This window comes from Mesoplodon mirus (genome assembly GCF_964341445.2).
Source record: "Mesoplodon mirus genome assembly, chromosome: 15".
In the NCBI taxonomy this organism is placed as follows: Eukaryota; Metazoa; Chordata; class Mammalia; order Artiodactyla; family Ziphiidae; genus Mesoplodon; species Mesoplodon mirus.
The window spans coordinates 67,177,549-67,193,234 of NC_138991.1; the positions used below are offsets into that span (position 1 = coordinate 67,177,549).

General features: G+C 45.0%; 1 protein-coding gene across 2 annotated transcripts in view; it reads left to right on the forward strand.

Annotated features, from left to right (window-relative positions):
- The window catches only part of SEC23B (SEC23 homolog B, COPII coat complex component), a 36,969-nt gene extending 25,812 nt beyond the window's left edge, over positions 1–11,157 (forward strand). For both annotated transcript variants that reach the window (XM_082645283.1, XM_082645284.1), the window contains exons 16-20: positions 1,125–1,286; positions 2,121–2,207; positions 5,146–5,301; positions 5,685–5,750; positions 10,685–11,157. In XM_082645283.1, the coding sequence (XP_082501409.1) occupies positions 1,125–1,286; positions 2,121–2,207; positions 5,146–5,301; positions 5,685–5,750; positions 10,685–10,774 (561 nt within the window). In that variant the 3' untranslated portion in view covers positions 10,775–11,157. The remainder of the gene's footprint in view (positions 1–1,124; positions 1,287–2,120; positions 2,208–5,145; positions 5,302–5,684; positions 5,751–10,684) is intronic.
- The last annotated feature ends 4,529 nt before the right edge of the window (positions 11,158–15,686 follow it).

A 15,686-nucleotide genomic window follows, 5' to 3' on the forward strand; every position in this document is an offset into this window, starting at 1 on the left:
GAGCTGCACACGGGCGTTCTCTAGTTGCGGCGAGTGGGGGCTACTCTTTGTTGCGGTGCGTGGGCTTCTCATTACGGTGGCTTCTCTTTTTGCAGAGCACGGGCTCTAGGCGCGCGGCTGAGTAGTTGTGGCTCGCGGGCTCTAGGCGCACAGGCTCAGTAGTTGTGGGGCATGGGCTTAGTTACTCCACGGCATGTGGGATCTTCCTGGACCAGGGATCAAACCCGTGTCCCCTGCATTGGCAGCCGGATTCTTAACCACTGTGCCACCAGGGAAGTCCCTCTCAGGAAGCTTTGTACTTCTCAAGGCAGGTCATTTTCATCTTCTGGCAGCTCTTTAGCGTGAGCTCACAGCTGCTTTCCCACCCCTGCTCCTCGGGGGCTGGAAGGAATGCATCTCTGTCTGCAGTGGCGACTCCTGGCCTTTTCTCCCTTGAGCTCCTCACTCCCAGCAGTCTGCCTCTGTCTCAGCACTCTGGCCTCTCCTGTGCTGTCACTGTGCCTGGCGTCCCTCCCGTGCCTCTGGCTTCTTCTCGCACGTCTTTTAGGCCCCAGTGGCTTTGGGGATGCTCCTGCTGCACCTCCACCCCCACCCCATCATACCAGGACTTTCCTGCGCTGGGTTCCTGAGTGTGCCTTTTCCCCACTGGAGTGTGACCTCTTCAGAGCAGAAACTCTGCTCTGCAACCTGGCCCGGTGACTCCAGAAAGCAGTGCTTTGCCTTGCCTCTTTCACGCAGAAGCTTTGACATGCCCAGAGGGCCCCCTCTTTTTCTAAAAATTATGTTTATTTCTAATTGTAGTGAAAACCCCATAACATAACATTGACCACCTTAACCGTTTTTAAGTGTGCAGTGTGGTGTAGTGTTACATATGTCTGATTGTTGAGCAGGGAATCTCAAGAACTTTCTCATCTCATGAACCTGAACTCTGTACCATTAAACAGCAGCTCTCCCCTCCCTCCTCCCTGGCCCCCGGGGCTGCCATTCCACTCTGGTTCATTGAACCCAGAGGCCTTGTTCTTAAGGGCTGGGTTCTCCTGTTTCCAGGGCGGGGGCAGGTCTGCTCTCTGCGTGTCTAGGAAGGTGACAGCTGTGTGCATTTGTCTTTTTCTCTGTAAATGCAGTTCATGTTCCATCTGAGGAGGTCTCCATTTCTTCAAGTCTTCAACAACAGCCCTGATGAGTCGTCGTATTATCGACACCACTTTGCCCGACAGGACCTAACCCAGTCCCTCATCATGATCCAGCCCATCCTCTACTCATATTCCTTCCACGGGCCTCCAGAGGTAAGGGCCGCTGTGAGTGCTTCTCCCACAGTTGGAATCACCTAATACAGACTTTTTTCTAGCACATTTACTCTTAGAGCAAAACTGTAAAAAAGAAAACTTTGAGTCTTTATAGTAATTTAACATTATTTCTGAATATTAAAAAAATGTGCGTAGGAAAAAGTCATAGGATGTGTAAAATTAGAAAACAGTTTAAATGTTCAATAGCAGGAAAATTAAGTAATCTAAGAAATATTCACAAAGTTTATGTAACATAATAAAGTAAATCCTTATGTTAAATAAAAAAGTAGAAACTTTTCTAAATTATGACTTTTTAAAAGCCTGCAAGAATTAAAAACTATAAGGAAATAAACCAAAATTTCAATATTTGTTGTTCTTGAGTAGAAATTTTCAAATTTTGCTTAATGAATGTAAGTTTAAGTTACTTTTCTTATTGAAATAAAAGTCATAGTCAAATGTATTTTGTAGTAAACTTTAAAATTTGTATTAAAGGATGTTCTTTTTCATGTAGGCATTGGACTTCTCTGTCATCTACAGCAGTAGATTTGAGAGAAATGTGTCTCTGATAGAATGTACTTCTAGCACAAAACTGAGAAAATTTGGAATTATTTCTGGTTCCTAGAGCAAAAGATCACATTCATCTCACTTCGCAGTTGATGAGGGATTATTTGGAGCCTGTTTTTCCTACAAAGTTGAAATCTAGAACTGCCTAGTCAGGGAGCAGAATGTGGGAATTTGGCATGAAGCTGAGACCCTCCCTGCTGGGTGTGGGGTTGGCGGGTGGCCGTGTGGACACCGAGGGAAGACCCGTGCCATCTCTCCCTTTTGCTTCAGCCTGTGCTCCTGGACAGTAGCAGCATTCTAGCTGACAGAATTTTGCTGATGGACACATTCTTCCAAATTGTCATTTATCTTGGTGAGGTAAGATGAAGTTAATTTCTTTCTTACTATCATTTTTTACTAATTTAGGTTGTTATGACATTTGAAAAAAGAATTTGGGCTTAGAAAACCCACAGTTTATTATAATGAGTATAGTGGCTTTTATGCTAGTGAATAAAATTTTTTTTTAGGACCCTGAAAAAAGGGGGTATTTATATATTTAGTAATTTTAATATTACTTGCTATAAGTAAACGCCAGGTTGTCCTTTTATTTTTTTTAATTTTTATGCAGCTTTTTTTTTTTTTTTTTTTGGCCATGCTGCAAGGCTTGCGGGATCTTAGTTCCCCAATCAGGGATTGAACCTATGCCCTCGGCAGTGAAAGCGTGGAGTCCTAACCACCAGGGAATTCCCTAATTTTTTATACACTTTTTAAAGGTTACTTTTCTCATGTTGTACAACACATCCTTGAGCCAGTAGTTTGTACCTCCCACTCCCCCACCTGTATATACAGTGCCCCCCACTCCACAGACCACTCATTTGTTCTCTATACCTGTGAGTCTGCTTGTTTTTTGTTACATCACTAGTTGTATTTTTCAGATTCCACATGTAAGTGATATCATACAGTATTTGTCTTTGTCTGACTTATTTCACTTAGCAGAATACCCTCTAGGTCCATCCATGTTGTTGCAGATGGCAAAATTTCATTCTTTTTTATGGCTGAGTAGCATTCCATTGTATATATCTACCATGTTTTCTTTATCCATTCATCTGTTGATGGACACTTAGGTTGCTTCCATATCTTGGCAATTATAAATAATGCCACTATGAAAATTGGGGTGCATGTGTCTTTTCGAATTAGTGTTTTTGTTTTATACAGATACATACCCAGGAGAGTAGAATTGCTGGGTCATATGGTAGTTCTATTTTTAGTTTTTTGAGAAAACTCCGTACTGTTTTTCAGGTGGTCCTTTTTTTTTTTTTTTTTTGCGTTACGTGGGCCTCTCACTGTTGTGGCCTCTCCCATTGCGGAGCACAGGCTCCGGATGCGCAGGATCGGCGGCCATGGCTCATGGGCCCAGCCGCTCCACGGCATGTGGAATCTTCCCAGACCGGGGTACGAACCCGTGTCCCCTGCATTGGCAGGCAGACTCTCAACCACTGCGCCACCAGGGAAGCCCCACCTGGTCCTTTTAAATCACTATGATTTATTGCTTTCTGAGTTGTCAGGCAAGATCAGTTTACTTTTCGTCAGTAAACTTATATTCACACTGTCCTTTCAGAGTTATGTTAGAGTCACTAGTAAATACTGCTAATTTGGGGACTAGAGTTTTTTCTCTGAGATAATATGGCCCAGTGAACCTTATGCCAGGTCTGTGGATCCCTAGGATGGCTATGGATGCTGTTCAGGGCAGCATGCATTTCTTTCTCAAAGAGGTTCATGCCCTAAGGAAAGGAATGGCTCCTCAGGAGAAAATTCTTTAACTGAGTGTTATATTCATGGATATATTCTGTTTTTTGTCTATTGTACATTTTTTACCTTCAGTACATTGTTTTGGCAACTGACTTGACTTCCTGGTGTCTGTACATCAGAAGTGATTTCAAATGTCCTGAAAAGATGTAAATTGTGTTTCAGCATTCTTTAATGCCCTAGAAAGAAATGGTTTTTCTAATACTAACAGGCATTTTATAACTTTAAACTGTTTTCAGCATATTAACAGCCACTCTGCTAGCCACTTGCCCACAGGTGCCAGGTCATCAGTAGTGGTCCTAGACTTAAGGCTGGGTGACCGACCAGCTGCTGTTCCCACTGATGCCTTCAGGAGCTTCCTGTGTCTTCAGCTCATCCCTTATAGACATCTCTGACTACAGCCGCTATCCTGTTCCTTCACACGTTGATTGAGCACCTTCTGTGTGCAAGGGATAGGTTCTAAAGATGAAGGCAGATGACCTCGCTCTCGCCCTTTAAAAGTCCTCAGCCTTCTGATTGCGGGGGTTCTTATGAACTCTTGGTCCCAAGCAAGCCTATGGGCATTCCCTCCACACCACCACCAGTCAGAAATTAAGACCTGGGAAACAGTGCTGGGGCCGCGGGAGAGGTGAGAGCAGGCTGGTCTCCTGACAGCAGTTCTGTTTCCAGAACACATTCCTCACTTGTTACGTCTTCTTACTCCATTTTCTCTCTCCATTGCTTTCTTTTTTAGTATCCCCCAAATAACATGTGAAAGCACTTCTGTTTAGTTATAAAGATATATTAATCAGTCAGTGAGTATTCATTTCCGGCATGATTAAGGTGTGTTTCCTAGCACAGTTGCTGACGGGAATGAAAGAAGGATTGAGACACCATGTTTAGTTGGGGAGACAGTCTTTCCTTTCCACACTTTGGTGTATTGCCTTCTGCTTGTTGCCTGATTTACACCCATGCTTTGATTCTTAGAGTTTATCTCCACCACCAAGAGGCTCGGGGCCCGGGGGAGCAGGGGTTGGGGTGGAGTCGGTCCCACCCGCCCGTGGGGCTGCCGAGCACTGGAGGAGGGCATGAGATGTGTGCCACCAGGAAAGAGAAGGGACAGTGGAGTCTGTATAGGAAGCCGGCAAACCCCGTTCCCTACCAGGGGTGGTGAGGACGTGAGGGCTAGACTGAGTGATAGCGGGGGAGGTGGAAAGCAGGGGAGCCTGGGGCTCCTTGGGGCACCCGATCCAGGGTGTTTGTCAGTACAGTTAGAAAGGGGAGGGGAGGTGTGGTGGGCACTGACATTTCTGGCGGGACTGTGTAGGTGGCAGTGTCGTGGGCACAGTGCTCGGCTTACTCATGCTCCTGGTCAGCTCCACGTGGCTCCCCTCAGACACTTGTCTCTCTCGACAGAAGACTTTGTCACTGGAAATAAGTTCCGGGTGGGACGTTAGAATGTCAGGGGCGTCAGAGAAGGCTGTCATCACAGCACCTCCACGGTAGTTTTGATTTCTTTGTTTTGGTGTAGACCATAGCCCAGTGGCAGAAAGCGGGCTACCAGGACATGCCTGAGTACGAAAACTTCAAGCACCTTTTGCAGGCACCCCTGGACGATGCTCAGGAGATCCTGCACGCGCGCTTCCCCATGCCGCGGTACATCAACACGGAGCACGGAGGCAGCCAGGTGAGCGAGCCCAGCCCGGCCCTGATGCTCTGTTGGCTTTATGATGCATTCTCATGGCTATAAATCCAGACTGCCTGGTTCGTATCTTATATGGTGACATAAATTGACTTACAGGTCAGCTTCCAAATATGACTTCTTTTTAAATGAGTGGTCAAAATATGTTGGTGTAAGGTAGAGGATTGCCAGAATGAAATACACTTCATGTTTCAGGAACCCTAATAAATGGAGAGGCTTTGGGCTTAAACTAAAGAAATGGGTTCCTATGTGGTAAAAATTTTCTAATTTAACAAAAAAAAAGTAAAAAGTTATTTTTCCTGTTACACTAATATTAATGCCACTTTTAATCTTTAGATCTAAATCTCTCCCTCTTTTTTTTTTTAAAGGCTCGCTTCCTTTTGTCCAAAGTGAATCCATCTCAGACACACAATAACCTGTATGCCTGGGGACAGGTGAGTAATTGTCAGGTATTTGAGGAGGAGGCCAGGCTGCTTTTTTAAAAACTTGTTTTTAAATTCTACAAATTGGGGAATTCCTTGGTGGTCCAGTGGTTAGGACTCGGCGCTTTCACTGTCGGGGCCCAGGTTCGATCCCAGGTCCGGGAACTAAGATCCTGCAAGCTGCAAGGTGCGGCCAAAAAAAAAAGAAAAGATAAATAAATAAATTCTACAAATTTATTGAATTGAATCCCTTTTGGCCCAGAGACAGAGTAACTTGGGTATTTTGCTGGGAAGAAAACTTTGAATAATACAGTAATCCCCCTTATCCATATTTTCGCTTTACAAGTCTTTAGTTACCTGAGGTCGGCTGTGGTCAGAAAATTCCAGAAATAATGCATTAGTTTTGAATTACACACCATTCTGAGTAGCCTGGTGAAATCTCACACCTTCCCGCTCCCTCCCACCTGGGGAGTGCGTTATCTTTCTCCAGTGTTTCCACATTGTATATGCCAATATTAATTAGCACCTGTACAGGAAAACCTTAGTACGTGCAGGGTTCTGTTCTACCTGTGGTTTGAGGCAGCCACTGGGGTCTTGGAAGCTGCCCACCCTGGATAAGGGGGGGCTAGGGACTTCTGTGTAGGCTGGGGGTGGGGACATGCCCTGTGTGGATCCCCTTCTGCAGTACACAGCGGAGTCTGACAGGTTCAGGCCAGAGGACAGAACGCTGAACTGTGGCCTCTACGTGCTTCCCTCGGAGACACAGTGGCATTGCCCAGAGTCCCCACACCTCTGTCTCCCCCAGGAGTGCAGGGCAGACACATGGACTCACGCTCGCCGTTCCTTCTGCCGCCTCTTCACTTTTTAGCTCCAATTTCCTTCTTTATCTAATTAGTCCCAGCATTTATGTCTCCCTCAAATGAGTCTTTTCTTTCATTCTGTTTTCTTATAACATTTTTTGGGAGGTAATTGTAAGTTTATATGCAGTTGTATGAAACAATACAGAGAGATCCCCTTTGCTCTTTACCCAGTTCCCCCCCCCCACCAGTGGTAACATCTTGCAAAACTGTAATACAGTATCATAACCAGGACGTTAAGATATGCATTTCCACCAGCACAATGATCTCTCATGTTGCCCTTTTATAGTTATGCTCACTTCTCTCCTGATCTCCTGTTTTATATTTCTATAATTTTGTCATAAAAAAGTTAACGTGTTACATACACAGGGAACTGTATTCAATATCTTGTCATAGTCCATAACGGAAAAGAATATATGTATGTATGTATAGCTGAATCACTTTGCTGTATACCAGAAACTAACACAGCATTGTAAATCAGCTATACTTCAATTTAAAAAAAACGGTTACATAGGGCTTCCCTGGTGGCACAGTGGTTGGGAATCTGCCTGCCAGTGCAGGGGACATGGGTTCGAGCCCTGGTCTGGGGAGATCCCACATGCCGCGGAGCAACTAAGCCTGTGAGCCACAACTACTGAGCCTGCGCGTCTGGAGCCTGTGCTCTGCAACGGGAGAGGCCACGACAGTGAGAGGCCTGCGCACTGCAATGAAGAGTGGCCCCCTCTCACCGCAACTGGAGAAAGCCCTCGCACAGAAACGAAGACCCAACACAGCCAAAAATAAATAAATAAATAAATGTATTTAAAGAAAAAAAAAAAACAGTTACATATATGAAACCACATGGTACCTAAACTTTTGGGATTGGCTTTTTCCCCTCAGCATACTTATCTAGAGATTCATTTAAGTGTCAAATTTATAGGTAATTTGTTCCTTTTTATTTGCCAAGTAGTATTCTGTGGTATAGACATACTGCATTTTATTTAATCATTCACCCATTGAAGGACAGCTGGGTTGTTTACAGTTTCTTTTTTTTTTTTTTTTTTTTTTTGGCCGTGTTGGGTCTTCGTTGCTGTGCGCGGGCTTTCTCTAGTTGCGGTGAGCGGGGGTACTCTTCGTCGCGGTGCGTGGGCTTCTCATTGTGGTGGCTTCTCTTGTTGTGGAGCATGGGCTCTAGACGCGCGGACTCAGTAGTTGTGGCTCGCAGGCTCTAGAACACAGGCTCAGTAGTTGTGGCGCATGGGCTTAGTTGCTCCACGGCATGTGGGCTCTTCCTGGACCAGGGCTCAAACCCGTGTCCCCTGCATTGGCAGGCAGATTCTGAACCACTGTGCCACCAGGGAAGCCCTTGTACAGGTTTCTTATAAACTTTTTTTTTGGGGGGGGGGCCATGCCGCACAGCTTGTGGGATCTTAGTTCCCCAACAAGGGATTGAACCTGGGCCCTCGGCAGTGAGAGCGCCAAGTCCTAACCACTGGACCACCAGGGAATTCCCTGAACATTTATTAAATCTATTTTTATTTCTTTCATCAGTGTTGTGTATTTTCACTTTCTTTTTTTTGAGTGATTGTGAATGGTGCTGTACTTTTAATTTCAGTGTCCAGTTGTTCATTGCTAGTACAGATCTTCCTCAGCTTGTGATGGGATTGCATCCCAATAAATCCATCATAACTTGAAAATGCATTTAATACACCTAACCTACAGAATATCATGCCTTAGCCTGGCCTACCTTAAATATGCTCAGAACACTTAGATTAGCCTACAGTTGGGCAAAATCATCTAACACAAACCGTATTTTATAATGAAGTGTTGAATATCGCATGTAACTTATTGAATGCTGTACTGAAAGTGAAAAACAGAATGGTTGTGAGTGTCTTGGTTGTTGACCCATATGATCATTGTGGCTGGGAGCCACCCAGTATCACGGGGGAGGATCGTACTTCATGTTGGTAGCCTAGGAAAAGACCACAATTCAAAATGTGTATGGTTTCTACTGAATGAGTACTGCTTTTTTTTTTTTTTTTTTGCGGTACGCAGGCCTCTCACTGTTGCGGCCTCTCCTGTTGCGGAGCACAGGCTCCGGACATGCCGGTTCAGCGGCCATGGCTCACAGGCCTAGCCGCGGCATGTGGGATCTTCCCAGACCAGGGATCGAACCCGTGTCCCCTGCATTGGCAGGCGGATTCTTAACCACTGCGCCACCAGGGAAGCCCCATAACAAGTGATTTTTGATTGAGATGTGGACATTTTCGTATTTGTTTTGAGTCTCTGGATCGATTTCAACCTGTTTTGGCTGGCTTTTTGTCACATTGCTCTGGCAGGGAAGGGGACGGTACATTGTTTCATTTCTGCCAGGTGAGACGGGGGTTCAGGTTTTCCATTGGCCTCTGTTGACACTTGAGGTGGAGGGCGACTTCTTGTTACTGTGTGTGGGAACGGGAGTTCCAGCTCCCCACCTGGTTCCCATTGATTCTCCTGTGGAGGTGGCCTTGTCTCTGGTGGGTGATGGTGAAAGTGCTTTCTCTGCACTAAGCCTTCTCTGATACCACCCCAGTGGGTGGGGTGTGGACATCTTATTACTACCAGGTGTGGGGTGGAAGTCCAGGCTCCCTGTATGGTCTCTGCGGACACCATGGGTGCAGGGAGACTTCTTACTGGCCAGCAAGGATGAAATTCCTGGCTCCATACTTGGCCCTTTCTGATACCACCCTGGTGGGATTGTTGGTTCCCTCAGTACTGCCATGTGAAGGTGCAAGTCTACACGATCCGCTCAGCCTTTTCTGTCTTGCTAGGCTGCCCTGGTCTTTTGCTAGAGAAAGTGGGCTCTTTTTGTTGTAGTTTTTGTCTGTGCTCAATAACTGTTGCCAGCTTTTTCAGCTCCAAGTCTGGCGTGCATGCATGAGGCAAAAAGGAAGCCCTGGGAACTGGCCACTGTGTGGTTCCCTGCATCCCAGGGTCGCTAGTTAATCTGCTGTCTTTTCACCACCTTTCAAAGTCTTCTTATGTTTGTTTTATATAAAACATCTAGGGTTTTTACTTGTACTTAGTTGAAGGAATGAGGAAAAGTACATCTACTCTTTCTTCCCAGAGAAATCCTTTTATAAAACTTTAATCATGCTTATATTTTTCTGATTATAACAGTAGTACCGTTTCTTTTTTTTTTTTTTTTTGCGGTACGCGGGCCTCTCACTGTTGTGGCCTCTCCCGCTGCGGAGCACAGGCTCCGGACGTGCAGGCTCAGCAGCGTGGCTCACAGGCCCAGCCGCTCTGCGGCATGTGGGATCCTCCCGGACCGGGGCACGAACCCATGTCCCCTGCATCAGCAGGCGGACTCCCAACCACTGTGCCACCTGGGAAGCCCCCCGTTTCATTTTTAGAAGACTAGTATATGTAAAAAAAAATTTAGAAAGAAAGTTTAAATTACATAGAATGCTAGAGTTAAGTACTTCTGGCTTCTTTCTAGTTAATATAAAAGGTATATATATCATGTATATCTGGGTGTGTGCATGTGTGTGCATATATATATACATATTTTTTAACAAATTGGAATCTTATTAGAAATCAAGGTTTCTATTCAGTACTTTTTCCCTTAACGTTAATTGAATCGTAAGCATTTCTTGGTATTGCAGAGATCCATCTGTTTAGTGGATACTGATTCACTCATTGTGAATACGCTGTTACCAAGCTTCTGTTGTAAGCAGATCATTTAAGAGCATCATGCTGGTTGTGGCAGGGTGGTGGGGAAGATGAGAGATGGGGCATGTGGGCCCCCAGGAGTTCATGCCTGCTGGGAGCCAGACCCTGGATGAGTCATCAGAACTACACAGAGGGGTAAAGTAGAAGGGCATATGCTCAAAACTGTCTGTAGTGGCAGGAATGACCTGATATGAGTGGATCAGGGAAGGGCTTTGTGAGGAAATTATGCTTTAGTTGAAAAGATTAGCTAGGCAGAGGATGGGGCTGGGTGGCAGGAGTGCTCTTGGCAGACGGACAGCACTTGCTAATTTTGTGAGGGGAAAGGTCCTTAATAACATATGAATTCCAACCAACTTCTAAGAGACCTGCCAGTAAACCTTTTTCACTAAACTTCAGGAAACGGGAGCACCCATCCTGACTGATGACGTCAGCCTGCAGGTGTTCATGGACCACTTGAAGAAACTGGCTGTCTCCAGTGCCTGCTGAGCTGAGGACATGAGAAGGAAATGGAAGAAAACACTGTTACACTGTGCACACAGTTGTATATAAAGTCTTAACATTCCTTTTACTTTTCTGCTGCATTTTAATAAATAATCAAAAGAAGTGTTATGTAACTCTTTAGATTTTAATTTGCTTGTATTCCTTATCTGTGCCCTTTTCTTTACACCATAAAATTATAAGGTCATAAACGTTTTGGTACTGGTAGATGTTTATATGCTTTTTGTATCCTAACTTTTAGAGTCTGTATAAAATCAGAGCTAATGTATTTTGGCAGCTTGCTTACATGAAAATAGTAATGATCAGAAAGGAAATAAATCTGGATGAAGAAGCACTGGTTAAAATAATGCTAATACAAACTTGATTTCTGAGGTCTCTGTGTGTGGTTTTTTTTGCTGTACGCGGGCCTCTCACTGTTGTGGCCTCTCCCGTTGCGGAGCACAGGCTCCAGACGCACAGGCTCAGCGGCCATGGCTCACGGGCCCAGCCGCTCCGCGGCATATGGGATCCTCCCAGACCGGGGCACGAACCCGTATCCCCTGCATCGGCAGGCGGACTCTCAACCACTGCGCCACCAGGGAGGCCCCTCTCTGTGTGTTTTAAGTAAATTCCCCAAGAGGTAATTCCTGAACTTAATCTTCATTTACTGTCCAAATATTAACAGACAAGGAAAAGTAAGAAATATGTGAAACTTTATTGAGGCAGAGTGGTCTGGAGTGGCACTGTTCCTACCTCACCTGAGATGCAGAGAACAGATTGCTGGTCACCAGAGGGGAAGGGGTGGGGGAGGGTGAAATGGGTGAAGGGGGTCAACTGTAGGGTGCTGGATGGTGGTGAGCACACTGTAGCGCATACAGAAGTTGAATTATAATGTACACGTGAAACGTATGTTATAAACCAATGTTACCTCAGTTAAAAAAAAAATTCCAGCTTATTCTACTCAGTGGAGTTCATCCTTGTTTAGAAGTTTATATCCCCTTTTAACATGGGCCAATTGCTAGGACAACTGTCATCCAGGAATTTCTTTTGTTTGGACTCCTAGGTTAGTTCCAGTTTTCCTTTTATCTCATAAGTCATTTTGCTGCCTTAAGTGACTGTTCCTAAAAAGAGCAGACGAGATAATTCACAGAACCTGTTCTGCCTTCATACCTGACAGCTTTACTGAGTATAAAATCTAGGCCCAAAATAATTTTATCTCAGAACTTTGGAGGCGTTTTTTCAATCATTCAACAAATAATTATTCAGTATTTGCTATGTTTGGAGTAGTCTTCTAGGGCCTGGGAATGTAGTCAATAAAACAACAATTCCTGTTCTCACAGAGCTTATATTCTGGGTAGGGGAGACCAACATTAAAAAATTAGAAGTAAAAAAGAAAAAAAATTAGAAATAAATTATATAATTTTTTAAGAAGCTAATGAGTGCTATGTAGAAAAGTAAAGCTGGGAACTCCTGTTAATTGGCTGTCGGACCATCTGGATTGATTCCAACGCTCTACCTTTTGAATTTGTACTTACTGCCGTCTTAACCTCTGCTCAAAATTCTGAGAGGGTTTCCTATCTTAAAATGTTTAACAATTACATTTTAAATGCCTAAGGCTTTTATTTACCTTTTCCATAGAATATTCTTCTTATATTTGGGATATAATTTTGAATTGAGGTAGATCATATAGAAGAGTACATAAGCCTGTGTATCCAGTTTAGGGTTGAAACGTCCTCCTTGGGCCTGTTTCCAATTGACAGGAGGAATGTGATAGACCCAGCTGGCTCTGGTGTCTCTCCAGTGACAATGAGTGAAGGTGCTGAGGGGCACCCTGAGCCATGCAGGTCCCACTTGTGGGTGCTGGTGGCTGTTTCCAAAGAACGTGGAGGTGGGTGTTAGTGTTCTTTGGAGAGCAGCCATCCCGAGAGGGAGACACTGAGCCAGTGTGCCTAGTAACTGTAAACTCCATCTTGAAAGCAAGGAAACTCCTGAAATGATCAATTAGGAGAGTGGCAGCCTGGATAGAAGGCTGGAATCCAGCCAAGGCCTCAACAGAGGCAGCTTTTAGACATAGGTGACGGATGAGGTGTTAGGTGAGAGGGTGAGTCAGGAAAGGTTTCTTTCCTGTTGCGGGGTGGGGCACAGTAGGGGTGGCATTGATAAATTCAATCCTGGCCGCTCTTGAGTTTCAGGAGCTTGTGGGGTAGAACTGAAAATGTCCTTCAGGTTGGCAGTAATTAGTATGCATTTATCTTTCAGGAGAATGTGGCGTATATTTGAGAGTCATAAACGTATAAAGTAAATAACGTGAGTAAAGTTGCTCAGTATGAGAAGAGAAGCAAGCTTGGAACAGAATACTGGTTTTCCTGTTTTGTTTTTAACAACCTTATTGGGGTATAATTTACATATGATAAACTGCACCCATTTAAAGTGTACAGTTCAATGAGTTTCAATATATGTGCACATCCATGAAAGCACCACCATCACATCACCATCAAGACACAGAACATTTCCACTGCCCCCAAAGTTTCTTCAGGCCCCTTTTAGTCCTTCCCTTTCTGCACGCCCTGGTCGGAGGTAACTACTTGTCGGCTTTCTCCCACTATAGATGAATTTGCTTCCAGAATTTTATGTCTGGTTTCTTTTGTGCCTGGTTTCTTTCACTTAGCATTACCCATCTGTTATCCATGCAACTGCATGGATCAGTACAGTAGTTCCTTTTTTTTTTTTTTTAATATTTATTTATTTATTTATTTATGGCTGTGTTGGGTCTTCGTCTGCACATGGGCTTTCTCTAGTTGCAGCAAGTGGGGGCCACTCTTCATCGCAGTGCGCGGGCCTCTCACTGTCGCGGCCTCTCTTGTTGCGGAGCACAGGCTCCAGACGCGCAGGCTCAGTAGTTGTGGCTCACGGGCCAAGTTGCTCCGCGGCATGTGGGATCTTCCCAGACCAGGGCTCGAACCCGTGTCCCCTGCATTGGCAGGTGGATTCTTAACCACTGCGCCACCAGGGAAGCCCCAGTAGTTCCTTTTATTACAGAGTGGTAGACTCACATTTCCTTTATCCATCCACTAGTTGATAGACATTTGGGTTGTTTCCATTTGGGGGCTCTTATGAATAAAGCTCTGTGAACACCCATATACGTACGTTTGTGTGGACATAATGTTTTCATTTCCTTTGGGTAAATAACTAGGAACTGAACGTCTGATTCATACAGTAGGGGTACTTCAATTTTTAAGAAACTGCCAGTATTGCAAAGAGGTGGTGATATTTTATGTTCCCACCAGTAAGAGGTTTGATTGCTCCAAATCTGTACAACCCTTGGTATTCTCAACATAATTTTTAGTCATTCTAATAGGTGTGTAAGGGTGTCTCGTGGTTTTAATTTGCATTGCTGTGATGACTAACAATGCCCCTGTACTTATTGGCCATTTGTATATCTTCTTTAGTTAAGTGATTGTTGCCTGTTTTTCAGTTCGGTTGTCTTTTTTTTTTTTTTTTTTTTTTTGCGGTACGTGGTCCTCTCACTGTTGTGGCCTCTTGCGTTGCGGAGCACAGGCTCTGGACGTGCAGGCTCAGCGGCCATGGCTCACGGGCCTAGCCGCTCCGCGGCATGTGGGATCTTCCCAGACCGGGGTACGAACCCGTGTCCCCTGCATCGACAGGCGGACTCTCAACCACTGTGCCATCAGGGAAGCCCATCGGTTGTCTTTTTATAATTGAATTGTAAGATATCCTTATATATTCTGATATAAGTCCTTTGTCAGATATACCTACTCTGAATATTTTATCTTGTGGCTTGTTTCATTTTCTTAACTGCCTTTTGAAGAGCAAAAGATTTAATTTTGAAAAAGTCCAATTTACCAATATTTGTTTTGTGGTTTATGCTTTTTGTATTCTAAGAAATCTTTGCCTATCCCAAGATGGCAAAGATCGCTTTAAAAAATTTTTATTTTATATTGGATGTAGTTGATTTCCAATCGTTGTGTTAGATCTTTTCTCCTCGGTTTGTAGTTTTAGCTTTTATATTTAAGCCTATGATCCATTTAGCGTTAATTTTTGTGTGTGGCAAAACACCAATTTCTAGAGGCTGGGAGAAATGGGAAGAGCCCTGAAGGATAAATAGATTCTGAAGAAAATTATGTTTTCGAAGCTATGAAAGGAGCAGGTGGAGTCGTATGCGCTGGAAATCAAGTCTGATTATGGCTGCAAAGTAGTTACTGACTATGGCAGTTTACTGAGTGTCCACTCTGTGCCCAACACATCCCTTTTGCTCTCAAGTTGTTTGGTTTCTTGGAGTGGAGGTAGATTATGCTTCGAAGAAATGTACGGATAAGAGAAAAGCTGATGGTGGATCGAGTGGAGACTTGTTTTTGAGGCGCGGGCTCGTTTGTATGATGGAGTAAAAAACAACAGAATGAAAAGGGCGTGAGATGGAGGTGGACAGTTAGAGTGTAGTTGTTGGGCCAGGGCCGAAAGGCAGAGAAGAATGGGACCCACAGCCCAGTGGAGGGGCTGATTCAGACATGGAGGGACCCACGCGCACCAGACAGGGCTCCAGGCAGGAAGATGGGGAAAATGAGTTGCGGGGCGTAGACGGGGTATCCTCGCAAACCTGAGAGCTGGAGGAGGGAAGGAATTATAAGCTTTTACAAAGGCCACCCAAAGCCTATGTAAAGCAGGCCTTACAATTTTGCAAGTGGGAGGTTTGCCTGAGAGAAAGTGTCATTGGGGCCCGTCACATAGGAGGCAAAATCGTCTCCGGAGCCCAGGCGCCAGACACGAGTGCGCTGCCCAGCGCGACGTCCGGACTACACGCCCCAGGATGCATCGGGGCCGGCGCAGGAAGCGGCCACCCGGGGAGGCTCCCCATTGGAGGCGGCGGCGGCGGCGACACGCCCACCGGAAGGCCCGCCTCCGC